The sequence below is a fragment of the Idiotropiscis lumnitzeri genome, chromosome 14 (assembly GCF_059441095.1).
Source record: "Idiotropiscis lumnitzeri isolate Australia: NSW breed Sydney's pygmy pipehorse chromosome 14, RoL_Ilum_1.0, whole genome shotgun sequence".
NCBI classification, from domain to species: domain Eukaryota; kingdom Metazoa; phylum Chordata; class Actinopteri; order Syngnathiformes; family Syngnathidae; genus Idiotropiscis; species Idiotropiscis lumnitzeri.
The window spans coordinates 14,054,855-14,075,909 of record NC_142404.1 but is presented as its reverse complement, the minus strand read 5'-3'; the positions used below and the strand labels follow the sequence as shown (position 1 = coordinate 14,075,909).

At 40.4% G+C, this 21,055-nt stretch overlaps 1 protein-coding gene across 1 annotated transcript in view; it reads right to left on the bottom strand.

Moving 5' to 3' along the window:
- The window catches only part of abca12 (ATP binding cassette subfamily A member 12), a 47,770-nt gene extending 27,056 nt beyond the window's left edge, over window positions 1-20,714 (bottom strand). Inside the window, exons 1-29 of the mRNA XM_088315850.1 lie at window positions 20,531-20,714; window positions 19,239-19,332; window positions 19,075-19,168; window positions 16,492-16,636; window positions 16,240-16,361; window positions 16,015-16,088; window positions 15,690-15,860; window positions 15,039-15,232; window positions 14,538-14,656; window positions 14,322-14,422; window positions 13,894-14,040; window positions 13,205-13,371; window positions 12,955-13,088; window positions 11,862-11,992; window positions 11,071-11,235; window positions 10,780-10,991; window positions 10,546-10,682; window positions 10,352-10,466; window positions 7,009-9,621; window positions 6,047-6,159; window positions 5,841-5,896; window positions 5,430-5,557; window positions 5,206-5,336; window positions 4,848-4,990; window positions 3,723-3,890; window positions 3,215-3,432; window positions 1,186-2,112; window positions 984-1,090; window positions 24-130 (exon numbers count right to left, since the gene is read on the bottom strand). Coding sequence (XP_088171976.1) covers window positions 24-130; window positions 984-1,090; window positions 1,186-2,112; window positions 3,215-3,432; window positions 3,723-3,890; window positions 4,848-4,990; window positions 5,206-5,336; window positions 5,430-5,557; window positions 5,841-5,896; window positions 6,047-6,159; window positions 7,009-9,621; window positions 10,352-10,466; window positions 10,546-10,682; window positions 10,780-10,991; window positions 11,071-11,235; window positions 11,862-11,992; window positions 12,955-13,088; window positions 13,205-13,371; window positions 13,894-14,040; window positions 14,322-14,422; window positions 14,538-14,656; window positions 15,039-15,232; window positions 15,690-15,860; window positions 16,015-16,088; window positions 16,240-16,361; window positions 16,492-16,636; window positions 19,075-19,168; window positions 19,239-19,304 — 7,005 coding nt within the window. The 5' untranslated portion in view covers window positions 19,305-19,332; window positions 20,531-20,714. The remainder of the gene's footprint in view (window positions 1-23; window positions 131-983; window positions 1,091-1,185; window positions 2,113-3,214; window positions 3,433-3,722; window positions 3,891-4,847; window positions 4,991-5,205; window positions 5,337-5,429; window positions 5,558-5,840; window positions 5,897-6,046; window positions 6,160-7,008; window positions 9,622-10,351; window positions 10,467-10,545; window positions 10,683-10,779; window positions 10,992-11,070; window positions 11,236-11,861; window positions 11,993-12,954; window positions 13,089-13,204; window positions 13,372-13,893; window positions 14,041-14,321; window positions 14,423-14,537; window positions 14,657-15,038; window positions 15,233-15,689; window positions 15,861-16,014; window positions 16,089-16,239; window positions 16,362-16,491; window positions 16,637-19,074; window positions 19,169-19,238; window positions 19,333-20,530) is intronic.
- Between the last annotated feature and the right edge of the window lie 341 nt (window positions 20,715-21,055).

Genomic DNA, 21,055 nt, shown 5'->3' with positions numbered 1-21,055 from the left:
CTGAGCATCATATTTAAAGAGACCTGAGATGTGAGTTGATCAAAATGTTCGGCGAAAAGCGGACCGCTCAGGTTGGTCTGGATAAGATGAGTAGCTGTCTGGAGGAGCTGCTGTAAGTGTATCACGTTCTCTGCAATGAGAAAAAAAAAATCTGTCATAACACAAATTAAAAAAAATAAATAAAAACTGAACAAAGTGAAAGGTGAACATTTGGCATTCAAGTCTCTCATGCATGAAAAGGTGACACAACATTGCACCGGGCCTTCATCACAACTCAGACTGTTGCTGGGAAGTGTTGTCGGCAAAGAATTGCTTCCAAAAAAAAGGCCCGGAACGATGGGAACAGATTGGGTCAGTGGGATGTCAATGATGTCATGAATTCAAATAAAATTTGACAACACCCTGGGCCAAAAGATGCAATGACAGAATGTGTAAATACTTTGAAATTAGACAATCTTTAATGACATGGTGGTCAACACCTCAAGGCCTTTGCAATTAAAACGTGTGGATGTGTGTGTGTGTGTGTGTGTAATACCATAAAAATGTATAGAAGCACTAAGATTGTGGCTGGGCTGTGAAGAAGCATTATCTCACAAGCCCAGAGGCCAGTTAGAAAGGAGGTCATAGACGCGCAGTTCGAGGTGAAATGTTTCGCGAGGGCAGACAAGATCATTGTTTGAATTCTATATTGCTAATGAGATTTTAAAAAACATGCTGAGTAGTTTTCATTTAAAGCCTCAGACTCATTGGGAGCTCGGGCTAAACCGGATCGAAGTCATATTTGTCTTCTCTCCAAGGGAGTTGAAAGCTGAAAAGAGTAGTTTTGTAATACAGTAATCAATGAAAAGGTCATGCTCATCCTATATATGTATTGGCTGGACAATATTTAGGTATAAAAATGCTACTTTATTTGCAGAGCCTTTTTTTTTTTCTTCTATAGTTCGTTGGATCATTTTACCGGAGGATTTAAAAGTCAATGTTACCTTGAGATTCACTGGCAAGCGCTCTGGTCATATTTTTAAGCAGAGCAGAGAATGGAAAGCTATCCGGCAGCATATCAACAGCATTCATCAAGAGAGCCAATGATGACCTGAGACGAGAAGACAGAAAATTGCAGTCCAACGCACACGAGTAGAAAACATGTAGAAAAGATTGAAAGAAAAAAGGGGCTACGTTTATACTCACATCTGAGAGTCAGTGGGGAGGGTGGCAAAAGAGAGGACCCCAAGGGCAGCATCAATGGCCTCGTCCCGTGAGCCATTCAAAGCCCACGGCATGTCCCGTGTTGTTCCCTTCACGACAATGTTCAAATTGGGATTGGAAAAGAACATGTGAGCTGTCTCCATCATTTCCTCTTCAGAAGGGAGCGACAAGGAGCTGAACATTGCCGGGTAGTCAGTGTACAGGAAGTCCAGCAAGTCATTCACAGGTTCCAACTGGCGCGTCAACGGCGCCTCTCGTCTGTGTCGGATGCTCGACACGTGGCTAGCGCCCATCTCGCCCGGATGGTGTTCCATGGGCGGGAAAAGATCGCTGCTTAACAACTGCCCCAGCATAGCAATGATGTTTTCAGCCAGCTCGCCAACAAGTTCCATGATCTCCGGCATAGCCACGCCCATCTCGGTCAGGGTGGACAATAAAGGCCTGAGCAGTTCGGATATCTTGGACAAAGCCTGGGTCAGAAGGTCTAGTCCGGATTCGTTTGAAGACGTCAACCACGCAGACATCTCAACCACCTTCTGCATTAGTTCCTTTGGAGCATCGGAGGCCAGAAATTGTTCCAGGGCTTGGTAAAGCTTCGGGTCATCCCCGAATAGCTTCAGGTGGATTATGGCTTGAACAGCATCACATACCACGTCAAGGAAAGATCCGTGACTGATCCCAGATAAGTCGCCTCCCGCTATTGAGATGACATCTTCTAAGGTGATGTTCACACAAGACAGGACGATCGCCGCTGCCTCGTTGAAGACAAGCTTAGACGAGTTGATGCCTTGAATGAGGTGGTATTGGCTCAGGATGTGGCGTAGTGCATCCTCCATCGCCTCAATGCATGGCTCGAGCATGGGTGCCACTTGGAGCAACTCATCTGATAACACTGTAACAGTGGACAAACTGAGGAGGAGAAAAAAAAAATTGGGGGGACTCAGAAGAAAGGCTAGGGAAAAGCATGGAAATGTCTGTGAGGAAGCGCTTGTATGGACATATGAGGATTCTTTTGTAGGGCATGAGATTTCTTTTTAATTTCAAAGATTATTAGTGTGCTTTCCGTGTTAGCCAAAGTAATCGTTCCTCTGTCATGAATATTCATAGAGTTGCAAGTTTCCCCATTCCTGTCCCGGTTATTAAAGAAGAATATTTCAACTCTGATCCTTGATCTTTATCTCGATGAGAACATTTTTATTATTACATTTTGGACATATGAAATAGAGAAAATGTACCATATTCATATTTCTGCTACAGATCAAAATATCATTCTATTATATGGATAAGAATTTTTTTCACATTTTTTGAAAACAGTGTTAAAAAAAAAACCAATTCATTTATTTCAGCTTAAGCTAATGAGAGAAAAATGAGCATAGGTCAATTGTGGTGGAAATCTTGATTGATTGAGGGGCAGAAACAACCAAGGACAGCAGCAACGCGGAGGAAGGTAAAATATTGAGCAGTAACGATAATGGCAACAGATTCGGAGAATCAAGATATTTCCCATTTGTGGCCTTACCGCAGAGAAGTGTTTTATGTTGTCGGTTACAATAACGATTCGTGGCCAATGCGCGGTTTTGTGGCAGCCTAAAAGATTTTCTGTCTAATCTGAAAAAAGCACACGCAAGTAATGTTTTTTTTTTTTGTGTTTTAGTTCGCACCAGATAAGATCGCAATTTTTCTGACTTATAAGAGGAACACGTTGTTATGATTGTCTTGATTAAAACAACAACAATAGCATGTGACATATCTCAAGAAATTTTTTCGTCGCATTACAAGCACTAAAAAAAAGGGACTGTTTAATCTTCAGACGTTTTCTGTCATTATGCCAAATTGTCAAAAGAGGAACTGTATAAAGTACTTTTGCAGTCTTATTTAAATTTTACTTCAGAATAGGACCTGCATCAGTACTTCTATTGACACCAAAGTATTTTTTTAAGTATCTGTCCTTCATTTTAAATACTGAGTGTGGCTACTTTTACAACCTCTGACATATTGTGAGTGCAGTCACCTGTTTTGCAGCTGCAAGTCTTGGAGTTGCTCGTACCAGTGCAGCTGAGCACTGTGGCTTAGCGGCTGGCCCAGCAACTCCAAGAACTGGCTGGAGACATTTGTGAAGATCTGCTCCATCACAAGCGATTCGTGTATGTTGACTTGATACAGAGATTTTGTAGCGTTGACAATCCGGGCCGCAGCATCACCGACAGTGATTGGTTCCGAATCCATGTGCTGAAATCACAGCAAAGTGTTCTGTGTGTCAACATTGCCCCCAAATGGTAAAACGGTGAGCAGCACATTTAAGTTTGTGATATTATGGCAACATGTGATTGAAACTCTCCTCGTCTGATCCGTTCATTTGTTTTTATTAATATGCATGACTTGGAAAGGTGGGGAGCATCCTAACCTAAAAGGAAAATCAAAATCCACCCCGAATCTCCAATTATTCCTCTTATGTGAATACCTAGGACTTGATCTAAGTTCCCGATTGTGGCTAATCCATTTCTGTTTGCTGTACTCACACTCATGTTGAGGTGGGGGCAGATATAATCGAAAGCAGCATAGGCGTCCAAAATGGGCTGCAGACTGATGTTACACCACATTTCGATGACACCGTGACTTAAACCAGCCGCAACCCTGATTGGCTCCCATGCTTTCACAGCTTCACTGCACTCCAGTGTTCCATTTGCCTAAAAGAAATGGAAACAAAACAACATGTCAATCACATCTTTTGTTGCATGTTGTTTTCTTTTTATCACATTCCTTTGAGGAAACCAGTTCAGTTCGCGAGACTGTGACGAACACAACAAAGCACAAGAAGGCACAGGACACCCGATAATCTCGCTTCGTGCATCTACACAATGTAAATGGCACAAGGCTCACACAGGTATCACCGCTTCTTATCACTGGACACCCACGCAGAGAATGAATACGAAAGGTTCTCATGACAGGCGTGTCTCTCCAAAGCTTTATATAATGCCATAATGTCAAAACACGTGCAAAGACTGCAAAACGATGTGGTACTCAAAACGTGGTGATGAAGCACAAAATTTTTTATTTTCACCATTTTACTTTTCCTTCTATTTTGGGTGTGGCTAAAACGCAGCCCAGTGACAAATTTGGCATGAGTCGCCCCGCCGCCATTACAAATTGAGCACCTTTATTTGCATTAGTGGTTAGCTGCTGCAATTACGACATGCTGTTAGCTAGCTAGCTAGCTACACCCTGAAAATGTTTCTTCCCTTCAGATAATCCACTCGTGTGGCTGCTTTGGATCGAGTGTTTCATTGTCGAGGCGTGAAAAATCCCCACATCAAGCCAACTGGATAAATTACGGCCACCAGAGGTTTTAAAAGGGCATACTGTATTTTGCAGCTCAAACATGTGGAGCTCTTGTAAGCATAAGGAAGTTGCTAAACAACATAGCATCCATTTTTTTTTCAACCAGGGTGGCTTCATCCACAATATTTGAAAGCAGGAAAAAAAAAGCTCGATTTTCCTGATTTTGGCTTTACAAATTAGGTGCAGCAATTAGATGAATAGAAGACACTATGTTGATGATGTACTAAATTGTTAAGACTCTTACAGCCAAAGACAGTGACTCAGCAAAGTTCATTGTCCTCCCGTCGACAAAGGTTGCCTTTTACCTGCTCAGCAGCCAGCAACGTTTGTTGTATAGCAGGCTGAATTCTTTCCGAGATCTCCGACAAGTTAAAATGACTGGTGTTCACGGACTGTGCAATTTCTTTCATCAGGGTCACCACGGGCTCACCGAGGCTCAGTATCATCGCTGTGAAAAAGACAACATAAAAAAAAAAGCTTGACTAATCACACTCTTCAAAAACGACTTCTTACCCAGAGAAAATTGTGAAACATGACAAGTATGTTGTGGTATTTATTCAACATGCAACCTGCAAATCATCCAAATGATTTATCATATTTGCATAACTTGTTACTTTTGTTGCGTGTGTCTCTCATTAGCTTAACGCTAAGACGAATACTCACTGTTCTCTGCTTGCCCTGTGTTTACCATACATGCTATGATTTTTTCAAAATAGGGGATAACAGCCGTGACATTGTCCCATGGCTGCATTTCACTGATTGTTGACAGAACAGCCTCCAACATCTTTTTAAGCCTGCGCCAAAGCAAAAAAAAAATTATGATTAAAGAGCAGACGCACATTCATTTAATTATTCTGATTCTGATTATTGGCCTTGATTAAATTTACTTGTGCCACGTCTCTTGGTCAGCCTGCCCAGTCAAAATCTGTTGAAGAACCGGACCGAGATGGGATAAGGCCTCCACAGATGGAGTCATATTTCCTAAGCCTGGACCATTCATAAAAATCGGCCATACCTGTTCAAAAATGAGCAAACGGGTGATTATTGATATTTATTGAATTTGTTCACTTTCAAGCACGTTATTTACAGTTATCAGTTCGACTCCCTGTGATGATCAGTTACATTTCAGAATTGTTGCAGTTAGGTGTGGTTCAGATAGGGGTGGTCATGTAAGCACAACAAATATGACATACAGATTGTATCAGTATATTGCAATTTGTGATCTCCTTTTCAGTACTTGTTGATCTAACATCAAACCTGTCTGGCAGGCAAGCATGGCGCTCCATCTGAAGTCTTACCTGGCTCAAAATACCTGTCAGAATTTCTGTCGTGGCATTTTCTAGACTTGTGTTGCCTGAAACCACAAAAAAAAAGTTCACTTTGCTGTCATGCAAGCACAAATAGCAGAGCTGATAAAAATTGAAGAAACACTGCTACAACGTAACAGTTTTTAAAGAATGAGTGCAACTATCAGAGTTAATTAAGAAACTTGAAGCTGATTTACCTTGGCTGGAGTCCAAGATGCCACGAATGATGTCGATGGCAACAGAAACATAGTCCTGAGCAGTGCTGTTTTGTGGCAGGAGACTCTGAATTGTCTTCAATTGGTTCACAATGCTTTAAAAAAAAAATAAAAAGCATTTTCATATCAGAGCATTGTAAAGAAAATTATTGCAAGTCGCATATTTTCATTGGTCAGAGACAGTAGGCAGTGGTGGACTTCAAGGCCTTCCCTGCTGGCCTAACATAATCGAGAAATAATGATCATATTTATGATAAAAGTTTTTTTATATTAAATGAAATAAATAATAATAATCGAGTTCTTATCCCATCAGAATTCAGCTAGCTTGTGTTGCCAGGCAGATTTGATCGTACGCGTTCAGAAAGAACCATGCGGGATTTTGTGCTATGGGCTCTTAGAGTTGGTAGACAGTTGCGATAGCCAATTAGATCACGAGTTGGTCGTAGGACTCACGATGAAGGTGCAAACGCATTTTGTGATTCAATAATCGCGTGTGAGAGTGGAGCGCTGTGCGGAATGAACAAATCCACACCAGACAGTCTCATCCGGCGACCGTTAGAAAATCTCAAATATATTTTTGCTTTTTTAACCCACAATGGCCGAAGGAGGGAAAAGTGTGGATTTGACTGAAGATATACTTGCAAGGCTACTTTCAAGACGGACTTTTCAGGAGAAGCTAGTTCTTGTGAGCTGAGGTGGTCCAACATCCAGTAATGCATACGTGTGTGTCTCTTCCTTACTTCTCCAGGTGTGTGCGTGTCATAAATGATGGTATTATGAGGGTATTTATTCAAGTCAGACTAAGTCGGACTTCACTGAAGGCCTACGTGTGAAATGCACGGCCCGCCACTGACGATAGGACTGCATGTACTAAAAACAAATTTAGCTGGATAAGAATTTTCCAGCAACTCTTTTTACTGAGTGATTGATCCTAAAGTACTCACATGACGTTCCAGTTATCTGGTCCATTCGCGATGGTGATCGTCTCAAAATAAGTGGTGACTACTTCGAGGCCAGAGAGCAGATAGACAGCAAACTCGTCTGGCACCAGCAGCCCAACAACCATTTGGGTTCTATTGAGGATGTCGAGGGTGAGGTTGAGTGATGTGGAAAAAGTCAAGTTCTGTTCGACAAAGAGGACCAATGAACTGCGAACAATTTCTTGGATGTTTTCCTGCGCAGACTGCGGCAGTGGGGCTGCGTCTTGGGTTAGAATTTGCACGAAACTTTGGACGGCTTCCATGATGGCGGCAAAGAGGCGGTCAAACTGTTGGTCGCCTGGTTGCTCTAACAGCATAATCGCGTCGCTCAGGGACTGGGTGATGTTGCTGATGATGAAGAGGTAATCCCGTTGTTCAGCGGTGAGATAGTGAACCATCGTCTGCAACAGGAGGTGAAGGTCTTTGACAGGCGTGGAAATATTCATGGAAGGGTTTCCCCAGTGGAGCATACTGGTGAAGACTGCCGAGACATTGGGTTCCGTCATCCACACATGTATGAGATCGAGATAGATCTGAATTTGTTGCTCAATTTCACGTAGCATGCTGGTGTTGAGGAATGGCATCGAACCGAAGTTTTGATAAGTCTCATCCTGAGCTTCGATGTTGACCACGATATAATTCAGAATTTGCTGCAGAATCTCAATCGTCGCTCTGCCGATTTGAGTCACCCCTGCGCCATCCGTTACGTTCTGAAAGTGCTCAATCTGGTCGTCAATAAACAACGTCAGATTTGTCTGCGCAAGTTGCAGCGTCACTTGCAATTGCGTGAGGCGTAGAAAGGGGTAGAGGAGCTCTGACACGAAGCTGGCGCTTGTCACGTTTTCCAACCGGTGCAAATACCACTGCATGACTTGCAAATATTTAATCCGAACTTCCTCGGAGTACGGCATCGACATGGCATCGAGGATGCGGTTCAAGGGTTCAGGATTAGCGGCTACTTTCAACAGACCTTCCATCACACTGATTTCATTCATGATCTCGGGAGTACTGAGATTATTCATCTGGAGGTTCATTTTAATATTGTTCAGGGTGTCGTTAAGAACGTGTATGACGGGCATTTGTGGATTGCCGTTAAAATTGACCTGGATGAGATCGGTTGTGGTTTTATTGACAATCAACGGGATAAGGGAGATGATGGCTGCTTGATTATGCAGAGCAGGTATGTTTTCCAGGAATTTGCTGGCCTTGTCTATTAATCCCATAACGCACTGGGCTGTCACTGATGTGTTTTGCTGTAATTCAAAACATTTTGGAACATTGGCTATCTCCATTATATTGACTAACAGCTCATTAACATCGGCAGCTCCCGCAAGGTGAGCAATGTAGTCGACTTCTTCAAGGGTGACGTTGGATTGTTTCAGAGCATTCTGGATTTGAGAGAGCGTAATATTTGGCAATGGGACAATCAGTCGGATGAAATGAAGCGTCTGATTGAACACACTGACATAGGCAGTATCATTCGGAGACAAAAAGAGTGCAAAGAAAGCGGATGCGACATCTTCGTAGTCATACTCCCCAAGCCTGCTGGTGATGTTGATGGTGACATTGGCATTTGCTGAGAGCGTCAAGTTGACAATTTCATCCAAAAATGCGAAGAATTCCGAGATCCCGGATGAACAGTCGTGTTGTGACGCACATAAAGACAAATGATACTGCAATGCTTTCAAATCTTGATAATACAAAGCAGCTTTCTCTTGGAACTCCGGTGGTAAGAATGCGAGAAATTTTTGTATCACCAGATCGAGGGCGGCTTCAGGGCCGATCTGAGTGAGGTTGTTGAGGCTCTCGGGTGTGAGGAGGTTGAGAAAGTCAGCGGAAACTTGGTAGAGGTCAGTGACTTGAGCTGTGCTCATTTGCCCGTTCGGCAACAAGATTTGCTGGATTCGTCGCACCTTATACAAGGACGCCACACTTTCTTGAAGTTGACGAATATATGAAAGAATTATGTTCATCGGGTTCGGTGAATCAACCACTTCCTGGAGAAGCTCCATAGCACTAAGGATGGCTTCTACAACGCCTGATGAGGTTTGGTTGGTGAAAGGCTTTAAGGCCTCTTTAAGACGAGCCACTTCCTCTTGATCAAAGTAGTTTGAATAGGTAAGGAGGGTGCCCCCCATTACATAGGACAGAGACATTGTGAGGTTACCCTCAGAGGAAAGGAACTGCATTATTAACCGCTCCAATTCGGGCATTGTTGGGTCCGTCTCATTGAAGGTAAAAATGTGCTGGTTGTCTCGACCAAGCTTCACAGCTGCATCGAGAATATTGGAGGCGTTGATCGAACCGTTGTTTAAAAGCAGATGCAGCAGTGGGGACAGACCTGTAGACTCAAACAGTTCACTTATGATGGGAAGCATGACGTCGACATTTGAGATGTTTCCATCCGAGAGCGTGGAGATGTTCCAAACAAAGCCGTCCAGTGTGTTCATTAAGTTGATCAGGTAGGCAGAGAGTGCATCTCCACCTTTAAGTTCTTGTGTTAAATGTGAAGTCGTCATATTCTTAATGAAGTCCCCATACACATATTGTAATAGATTGACGGTCGCTTTCAGAGCACTAAAATAAAAAAAGAGAGATATACAGTTAGACATATGGAGTCAGAAATGTGATTAAGCAACAACAAGGTGAACAAAAGGTCCGTAACTATAGTACATACATATATTTCTACAACTTGTGTCACCACTTAAGTGAGTTTTTTTTTTAAATAGATGAAAAGAAGTCATTCAATTTTGCGGGATTTTGGAATAATCAATGGGAACATAACAAATATAATGGAGAAGTCATCCCCAAAATATAATTTCTATAACCTGTTTTCTGAACCTGAGCCCTGAGCCAGTGCGATGTTATTTTCAGTTGACAGAAGTGACAAAATGGCCGACCCCTGATAGGCTAAAACGGGTGGATTATCCCGCTTAACTCATATTGCGCAAACACAATATTAATCAGAATGCCATGTTTGGACTAAAAGGCCTACATAGAACATATTCTTGTAACGAAAATTTTGGGGGTTGACTTCCCCTTTAAGTTTAATTATACAACCTTATAAAGTCACAATAACAATGAGTGTAATTATTATTATTAGAATCCACATGAAACACCCACACCAAAAAAATAATAAATAATAAATCATACCTTAACTATTGGGACTTTTAAAAATAAAAGTTGTATAAGAACATCATTTGGCAGGGAAGTTACACACTACTGTTTGGTGAATAGTGACACCTATGTAGACGTACTTCAATCACCAAATATTGTTTCTCGCTCATCCACAAATTTTGCCACTTACTTTGTCAGAACCTCTTGGCTTGGTGACACCACGGCCTCATTGAGATCTTCAACAAATGTGTACCAATTCAAACTCGTATCACAATAAATGCTGAGGGTGTCCACGTCAAGAGAACCTAAATAGAATTTTTTTTCATATTTAGATTAAATTGAAAAGCAAAATGATGGAACTGTATTGAGAGGAAAGAGACTCACAGTTTGCCGGCTGAGTTGTGACACCAGGTGTGTAATTCAAAACCCAGTAAACCATGTGGAAATAGCTTTTCATCTCAGGCCACAGTGGACTGGCCTCAACCTTTTCTCCCAAATTGACCATGAAAAAATAAAAAACACTAAAAAAAAAAAAAAAAAAAGCAAAGAAAGGAATGATGTGATGCTTTTCATTTAAGCAGTATGAAGTGTTACTCAATAGATAGCTTTTCGCCAAACCTTTGTAGAAGAGTCTCATTCAGATCCGCTGAGCTGTTACCCGGCAACCAATTCCACCAATAATCTGCGCCCAGCTCTGAGGACAATCTGTGCAAAAAAACTTCGAATTCCAGGGAGCTGTTCCACAACCGATGCCACTCGGAGAGAATCATAGGAAGAGTGACATTGAAGTCTTTTCCTCCCTCACCAAAGGCGCTGTAGAGCTCTTCTCCCTATGAACAGCATCATAAAAATATATCTCCACTGTTGCCTGAGTTGAAATGACTAAATGTTTCCAAAATTATGAAGTACTTTTTCAATCAATGGCCTCCACGGCACCAGAAGGAGATTCTCAAGCGTTGTGGAGTTGTCGCAAATAATAGCTTTCCACATTTCAAATGGAATGGTCTCAGCAGATAACAGCCACTCGAAGGGGCTCAGGGCATCCTCACACGTAACATGCGATGATGTCACACTCTGTTCAAGCAAAAGAATGAAGAGTATGGTCAATTTATTTATTTATTTTTTTTACATAACAGTTTTTGTTTTCTGTTTTATTCAATTACAAGTTCCTGTGTAAAGTCACTTGCAATTTCGCAAATGTGCAGCAAAGTTTAATCGTGGTACATTGTGTCAATTCTGATATTAATACTTCTATAGAAAATGGAGTCAGATATCAAATCACCCTATATGAGGTCCAGGCACAAAAAAAGTGTGAATGGGAGAATATGATCAAATATAAACAACACACAAGCGGAGAGCATAAAGTGTTACCATTTCCCCTTTTAATTGCTTCTACTGTACATTTTATTATTTTCATTTGCTCATGATCCTTATTTGTGTTTCCATTCTCTCCGTTTGAATCGCACCAAGGACTAGTATTCCATTTCCATTGTGCACAACCATGACAAAGGCGATTCTATTCGAGAGGTCACAGACAACGTAATTGTGAGGTGAAACTGAAAGACAGTCAATTAGGAAACAAACTGAAGCTCGAGTTGTTCCTGACCAAAAAAACAAACATATAATGTGTCTCAGAAGTCCTGCACTACAAGAACATGAGAGTAAACTGTTGTTTCAAACCAATTAGATTTATTACCGACCTTCAATATTACTTCAGTGACGCTGACTAGGATCTGGCTGATCCAAACACTTGCCTCACTTTGATTTGTAAGCAAGGTGAGATAAATGTTTTGGAGTTGAACAGAATCCGTCAAGATGTTGTCCATCATTTCTGAAAAAAATAATAATAATAATAATACAAATTTGAAAAAATATGACAGACAGGAAATGTTTCGATTTAAACTATATCGTGATGTCAGGTTACAAAACAATACTTCTAACAATAATTCCAACCATTGCACCACACCCACTTATGTCTTTTGTAAAGTAGCTCAATGTGGGACGTTTTCTTTGTGAGGGCGTATTGAGTTCTCTCATGCAAGCCCTTCAAGTGGCTCGTCACTAAGAACTCAGACAGCAGTCCCCAGAGAAAGGGCGTGAACAGGCTCCATTTACCTTCGAATTAAACACAACTTCTACTTCAATAGAGCGAAAAATAGTGGCTGAGGCCTTGTGTGGCTCACTTTCTTTGGACTTTAGACTCGCGTCTTGTGAATTTTTTATTTATTTTTTTTAAATATCAAATTTTAGTATTTGTCGATATTTTATATATAACAAATATAAAAATCAGGGCTGTCAACATTGAAGCGTTAACTCTGAAGATTAATTGAAAAAAGATTTGACGCAGGTACTGCATACGTTTGCAGAAAAGTAAAGATGACTCCATTTAGATTTTATTCAAGGGTCAAAGAAAGCTATTAGAACAATTTTTTAATTAAAATGTACGTCATATTTGATGAGTTTACATTAATTCCAAAATATTATTCAAGTAAATATCTGTTACAAGCTAATTTGATTAATCGCAATTAATTACAGACATTTTTGTGACTAATTCGTTTGGAATGTGATCGCTTGAGAGCACCATGTACGAAAAATGTAAAAAACGAAATGGTACAATCGGTTGAAAGTTTAAAAAAACTAAGGTTGGACTTTTTTTTTCTCAATACTTTCTAATGCAATTCTTCCCTTTGTTATTTCTCCAACCCAAATGTTAAATAAAAAGGAGATCATAACTCAAAGTGTTTTTAAATCTGATTACAGACATGACAGGATCACTGTTTGCTCGTGTTTTACCTTCAACAGTAGCAATCGAGAGCGTTGCAATTTCCATAGAGTGAAAACCAAGGCCGAGGATGTGCTGAACAATCATGTCAACGTCAGGGTGAATTTCACTCAGTTTCAGCACCACTTCACCGACTGTCAAATATCTGCCAAGCATAAAGAATCCTGAGAATCTTGTCTGGGAAAGACGGACCTCTCGAAATAGAGCCAGTCTTACAAATAGTGTGTTAAAGTTTGTATGTAGAAAAATGATGATACATACAGCTCCTCCTCAATGCTTTGCGGTTGTGCGCCTCCATTCGGCCAGGACCTCGAGATGTTGGAGCCTCCAATACCCCCTGGGAAGCCTCCCCCCAAGAGACTGTGGAGCAGCCCTTTGAAAAATGAAACATCATGGGGAGCAACATGCTTACTCCAAGTCAGTAAAGCCTGGGAGGAAAAAGGTCGGGAGACAAGAAAAATAAAAAATTAGCTCAAGCCAGTTTTTTTTTTTTTTTTTTTTTTAACATTTCTGAAAGTGCTGCACATTATGATGTCATTTTTTTTTTTACATTTCTGACCACAATGATAATAGTATCCTATCAGTGTGCTCAACTCTATATTCCAACTTAACCCCCTCCTGAACTTGTAACTTGTACGAGCCATATAACTAATTGCCATACAGCAACCCTTAAATGTGATCGTCTATTTGACTTTGACTGAGAAGACGCCGCAATGACAGAGCTAAATGGGCGTGTTTGACATTTCTGCTTTGAAAGGACGACTTGGGAGTTGCAGCCACTTGTTGCCATGGTCAACCGCTTTTGTGCAGCTGAAGGCTCATTATTTGCGACACTCTGCTTGTGTAATTGCTACTTGAGAATGCAAATGCGGAGGGATGGGAACATAAAATCAACAGGAGTGCTTTCGACAGAAGAGGGGTGGACACTATTCCGATGGGCTGGAGCTTACCTGCTGGGCGACCTTGTTGGGGCTGATAGTGTGTAGAATGGCGTCCACTGTACCGGTCATGCATATTGTTGTGAGCCACAAGGGGTTACTAGTGTTGTCACAAATGTAGGAATGCAGAAGGTCTCTATCTAATGTCAAAAACAAAACCTGAGGAAGAGGAAAATTGTCAGACTGGATGCATGGCGCTGAATTGGGGAGAGAATGTTAACACAAGCTTGCTAACATTTTGTTTTTTATTATGGGTTGGGTCGGCTTTGTTCAAGACAATGCCTGATTGCGTAATCCGGTAATAGAAAATCCAGCACAAGCCAAAGACAATGGTCACGTAACATTTGGTTTTCTGGTTCTAATTAAGAGAAAATCCGTTTAACGCACTCTCCTTAGCTTTGACTTAAAACAAGGAAACAGTATGATAAGCTCTCACAAACCTGTGCAAGTGGTATTTGGACATTTTGTAAAACCCGTTCAGCAATTTGACTGAATGAGTCATTGTTCAGCATCACAATGTCGCCAAGGGAGATGGAAATATCTAAGCAAAAGTAAACAAAAGATTTATTACGCTTGAATGGAATGGTATGGTACGGCAACTTCAATATGCTAACATCCAAGGCTATTGTTTGATCCAGGTGGTGATGCATAGTTACCATTGCCAGGCCATTTTTCAATATAGTGGATAATGTTGATGCCTCCAGCAAGGAGTGGATGCAGCGCGGAGATTGACTCAGCAGTTTCCGAATAATTGCTCTGGATAACATGCATGATTCTATAAAAAGATAAAGAGAAAAACAATAATAAGGCAACTGCGCCAAACAGCCAATACAAGCTTTTAAGTCCAAAGAGCATGACAGATTTTTTCATTTCCTATATTAAAAAAGAAAAACAATCACCTCATCAAAAAAGCTAAGCAAATGGGTTGTTTGAAAATTAACTTTCTATTCTATATATCAAAAATATAAACTATAATTAGAAATATATATATATATATATCACATAAGATATCACAATGTAGCTAATTATAAATATGCACATTTTTGTACTGGAGTATTGTAGCCAGTTTGTGTGTTCCAACTTCCCACACCTTGCAACACATATTTTTCTGATCCTCACGTCACATTCCTGTAATTTTATCACAAGAAGCATCTTACCGCTGTATGTTGGTGAGGAGGCCCGCAGCAGTGTCCAACATTTCTTCAAACGATCCGCCAGAGGCGAGCCGGGGAATATCGAGAAGGCTCTCCCACAACGACGTCTCGTTCTGCATCTCTTCCAATACGAGCATCACGGCCCCGATGACCTTCACCATCTCTTCGGGTTTTGTCAGCATTTCCTCTTTCACGATCTGTGCATCATACAGCATAAAAAAAAATCACTTTGTTCATGATATTAACCAACTTGCTGGCATTTGATGGAAACAAAACTGCATTGTGCGGGGTTAGACACGGTGTTATTTTTCAGAAAAAATAAATAACTGCCCCTCCACTTTTTCAGGGAATTTTTTTCCACACACCCCCCATCCCCAATTGGGAACATATAAATAATTTTTATCAGTGTTTTCTGAAGAATTATTTGGGTTTGTAATTTTTTTGTTGTGTGGATCCACTGAGAAAGGAAAGAAATTGCTCTGCCAAGGATTGGGAACTAAAATTGAACTTCTGTGAACATTACTATTCAAAAAAGCGCCGCAGTGGTCATCGTCGTAATAATTTTGAAAATGCTGTCGATTGTTTAGGTGATTTCATACAAAACAATGCCCAAGGAAAACTTCACTTTCCATCCACAAAGACTCGCGTACACACCTCGTTGAGTGTCAACAGAAGGATCTCCAAGACGGTACGGTTGGAGCTGCAAAAGTTGAGCGCCGCATTGCCGAAGGTGCCGGGTGAGGTTGCGTTGACGGCCGTCAGAGTTATGGCACAGATGGGCCGCTTCAACACGTTCATTGCTTCCATCATTTTGTACAAGGCCTCCTGGTGGGTGGAAATTTCACTTTCAAAGTCAGACACAGAATATTAGCAGCACTGCTTTTGCTTTTTTAACCATCTGAGGACAAAAAATGTTGTCGGTGAAGGTTCAGACTGATGTGTGTGACACGTTTCCGAGCTCAAGTTACGTTCCAGATACCTGATCGTTAACAACGGTTGTATTCTTTCCGTGGATAGCAGAGCTTTTCTTGTGATTTTCTTGATTAGTTGACCCTGTAATAAAAAAAAGCAAACCACCTGTGATTAGTGATAAATATTATGATGATTCCATGCTTTGTAAGAAGTATAATCCAGAGTGGTCACAGAAATGTGAAAACATCAACAAAGAACGTAAAATGTTATCGTGTCTCAAACATGAACTTACGCAATATTTTTTTCAAGTCGAAGGTTAGTTCCTGACTGGAGTCGTTTGGAAATGTGTGACTGTAAAAGTCACCACCTTGAATCAGCTTTGCCAAGAGAGAACCCGCCAACGGTTGTGTTGACCTGGAAAAGCCAAACATGAAGCAAATGAGTCTTTTCGTTTGAACCATTTTGGCTTTTTGTGTAACTAACATTTTTTTCACATGTGGGCACTTGACCCTTTTTTTGCCGGTCAGTCCCTAGCCCAAGTTACCTCGTATCATCGGTGGATCTTTTAGTAAACTTTGATGGGTTCACCAGGTGCGACACGTTGTGACATTTGCTGTCTGAGTTGCACATGAGGGTCTGCAAAAAAGGGAACAAGCCGGCGCTGGGCAGGTTCCGGGGTGACACGTAGCCTAGAAAAACAGACAGACCAGACAAATGTTTCGATGAAGTTCAAATACAGCCCATAAAAAGTTAAAACAATGCAGGTAAACTGGCTTAATGACCATTCAAAAACAAAATTAGTCATATTTGTTAGTCATGTGATTGGCGCTGCCGAATTATATGCCGGAATTTTTGTATTTATTTATTTTTGACATCTCAAACAATCCCCATTCACATGTTGATCGCAGGGAGTTAACTCAAGGCCTTTGGGACAGGTCATTTTATTTCTTAATTTTTGGGGGGGGAACAGAGGTGGAGCTTTTGGTGTTTCATTCACAAATGGGAGTTTCAAAGCAATAAATCATTTGAATGAATGCAATTACTTCAAGAAGTGATCCACTCCTTTCGCAGTTCAGTTGAACTCAACCGTGCGCATGTGGCGCCAACTTCCTCCATCAATCAACCAATCAATCTTCATTTGTAGAGCGCTTTTCATACTTGTAACATGTAACTCAAAGTGCTTCACGTCAAAGAATAAGAGACAGTAGACGGCTCGGATACTTTTGCACGGGTGTGGTGTACAAATGATATTTTCTATTAATTTATCTATGTCAACAATGTATAGCAACAGGTAGAACAAGCAAATGATCTTTCGATTGGATTTTTGTCAGATCGCTGCCACGCTTGTCTCGGTGCGCTCGTGTGATGCTGCAGCTCTCCACAATACACTGGAACTGATTTTTTTAAATTAGTTTTTTATTTTACCTTCATACAAAATGTTGCTTTGCTTCTCTAAGTGACTTACTTTTTTTGAGTCAATTTGCTAAGCGGTGTGCTGTGACATTTTAATGACGTAAAATGCCTTAGCTCAAAATAGGTTGGGAAAAACCGAGCTTGAGGACTTATGTTGTATGGATTTCTAATCTCTTGTGGTACGGTCGAACGTTTCGATGCCAATTGTTTGATGTATGTCAGTTTTACAGTAAATGATAATTTGTAATGACAAATAAACAGCTTGAAGCTATATTTGTTGTACAGTTCCACCCTGAGCAATTAAGACATTTTTGCGGTTTGACTTTCACCACTGTAGAAGCAGGAAGTGAGCCTCGGCGAAAACAAGTTTGACACCCAGACAGATCCAGATGAAACAAGCAGCAAAGAGACAGTTTCTAGTTTTTAACATCACAATGCATCCTCGTTCCTATGCAGCCGATCGGCCAACAAAACAAGCGGCGAAAAGACTGTTTTTGATTGAAACAGTCGTGTGTATACAATGCTTTTCAAGGGTTTCCGGGTACAAAATGTCCTCAGTGTACTGAACAGTGTACAGTGACAAACTCACCCCCCCCCTCCAAAAAAAAAAAATGCACAATTAGGGTGTAACGTTGAATATCACCCAACAAAAATGTAATCCAGGAACTGATTATTTAAACCATCCCACTGAAAGAAGATGATTCAATGCCTTTACATACATAAACAAAAGCTCATTGCTGATTAAAGCAAAGACGTGTTTGAGACTGATTAGAGCCTCTAGATTAAATTACATTACCTAAGAAGCTCTGCCTCGTTGCAACAATAAACTGTTGTGGCTAAGAGAGTTGAGTTAGCTTCCAGATGGCAACAAGTTAAAATGTTATATGTTGAATTCATTACTCATTCACTACCAGCCGAGTAAATAAAAATGGATCTTTGACGTCTTTAGCCGTCAATGGTAGTAAATGTTAAACTGAAAGCTTCATTTTTTTTTTTTATTCCTTATTCTTTTTAAATAAACGAGTCAGGTCATGTTCTGCACTATTCAGTCTTATAAAGTTATTAAGTAAAAGATTAAGATTGCACTTACAGGCACTCTCCCTGAGCACCTTCCACCTTTGTTGACATTTAGACAGTTGACTTGATGAATCGGAGGAAAAAAACTACGTTCAAAGGTGTGTTCTTATGTTTGAGTAAATCACCTTTTATTTACTCTCATTGTGAAATGCTCCAAATTGTAAGGCTGTTAACAACATCAGGATAAATTAAAAAAAAAAGGTCATTTTAATTACATTTTTGTTAACATTTAGAATAAAGAAAAATTCAATTGCGTGGAAAATTATATTTCATGTAAATTTTGTGTTAGTTTGAAAACCTGAAAAAAAATGTGACATTTTAATTAGATTCTTGTTGTTTATGTTTATGAAAAACATTTGATTTAAAGTCTTTTTTTTTTGTTTCATGTCAGTATGTTTTTATTGAGTTTAGTATTAATAGACAGAGTAGTCACGACCAGACAGGTTCGACCAGCGCATTAGGCAAGAGTTCACATTACTTATTCAAGCGCTTTGTATTATTTTGTGAGCTTGACTGCTCTGTTATCTCCAAGTACATATTTTGTTTGTGCGGTGCGTCTGAGTGATTGTGTGTCACGCGGACTGTTGAGTAAATATGTAAACAAAAGTAGATGGAAGAAATGTATCATTTCACTTACATGGATCATGAAGCATTGGCGGGTATTTTTCACGGGTCACAGCAACAATAATAAAGATGATCAGAGGCCAGATGATCAGGGTTAGCGACCAGACCTAGAACACACCAGTTCAGTTCCATAATGTGCCATCAATGGCTACCATTATCAATTGGTGTTCGACTCACTGGCGTTCTGACGATATTCAGCCCATTTTTCCAAAGAAGAAGCTTGACTTGCTGGAAGAAGCTCATCTTCGGATGAGGCTCGAAGGGAGACAAACTGTATAAAAATGTTATGTTCATGTACGTATGTGAACATGTTTATGTCAGTTAAACAAGTTTTGAGTTAGTTTTCTATATTTGGGAGAACGTGTCACTCATTTCTAATATTGCTACTATGTTGGGGTTTCATTTCTGTTCTATCATGTTCGCTTAATTCATTAATTGTACAACTACATAGGTTGACAGCTTGGTGTACATTATTTATAATTTATCTTTCCATATTTTATATGTTGGCAGTCATTTGGACAGCAAAGTAAGAATTTCACTGAACAGGTGAAGCCCCAGTGAGCATCTGATGTCAATTCAACATCAATAGGACATCAATTAAATTATTTCAACGTCACATTGATGTTGAATTGAGGCCACTGGGGGATTTTTGTCTACTCCCCATATCATAAACACTTTGAATTATAATGAATAATTGAACTATATAGAAAATGGTCTCTACAAACTTAGTTTAGAGACATAAAAGGCCAAATGTTCCTTTTTGATGGACACGGTCATTGTTATTTCTTTCTGTACTGTCGGCTTGTACTTATGTGTACCTAAATCAGTGATTCCAAGTCACTGCAAGGTTGTTGTTTTTTCAGTATCCAATCTCAGTTGCATTGTCTGAAAATAATCATGTTTGTACTTCAAATAATTTATCTTTGTTCACCTATCTGCGCCGGTTACAAATAGTGACAGGTTGAACGATTAAAAGCTCTTCCGATACATGACAAGGTACAATTAAAGTGTGTATCTACCTGTTGCCATTCAAACGACTGAATAGTCGCTTTGTGTTCAAATAAATGGGACAACACACGGAATAAGAGCCTTTGTGAGTTAATAGAGATAAGCGAATCGTTATTTTAATCTTTTGGTACTTTTGTTGGTGAGCGGTAAGGGTTTTTTGGGGGGGGCTTCGGCTCAGTGAAGTTCGGGACACAAATGAAATCTTCCAATTTATGCACAGTGGTGATGTATAGAGTCACAAAAGCACCGATAATACGCAAATGTATTAATAGCCGTTATTAATAAAGTTGACAAGCCTTAATACAGTTGCATGAATGTAGCCAATTTTAGTAGAGGTTGCCAGGCTGCCGATGAATTAAAAAACGACTTTGGCCATTATTATAAGAAGCTGACGATGCCATTTCATTTGATAGGAAACGTCGATGTCATAAATGAACGTATGTCATGATAAGGCGACTCACCTGCTCGTTTGTTCTCCCAGTGAGCTTCTTTTTTTTTTCTTCAGTCCACTCGTTGCGCGAAAAAAAGACACAGACGACAACTTGTAGACGTCGCGCACGAACCTCTTTTCTTCACGGCCAACCACGCTGGTTTGGGGAAGTTCCTCTAACACAAAGTACGACAAAATGAAGGTGGTTTAGATTCGGCTTGCTCACCACCCGTGTATTTGACTGTCGGAGGGGCGGGAAAAGATCTCACACCTGCACTCTAAGCACACACGCACGCGCGTCTCCAGCATTGCAGTCGAACTGTCGCGAGCGCGCACTCTTTCCGAGTACAGGTAAGTCATTGCAAGACTTCAGTTGCATCCATCACACGAAAGTCCAGTTTTATTTAAGGTTCAAATGTAGAAAATACCGTGAAAATGGCTGACGACCCGCCTCAAACATTCCCACCCCGTCCCCCAAAACACATACACACAAATTAATGATAACTCACTCTAGTGGGCCACATATGTTCTTATTATATTGAATAGGAATACAATT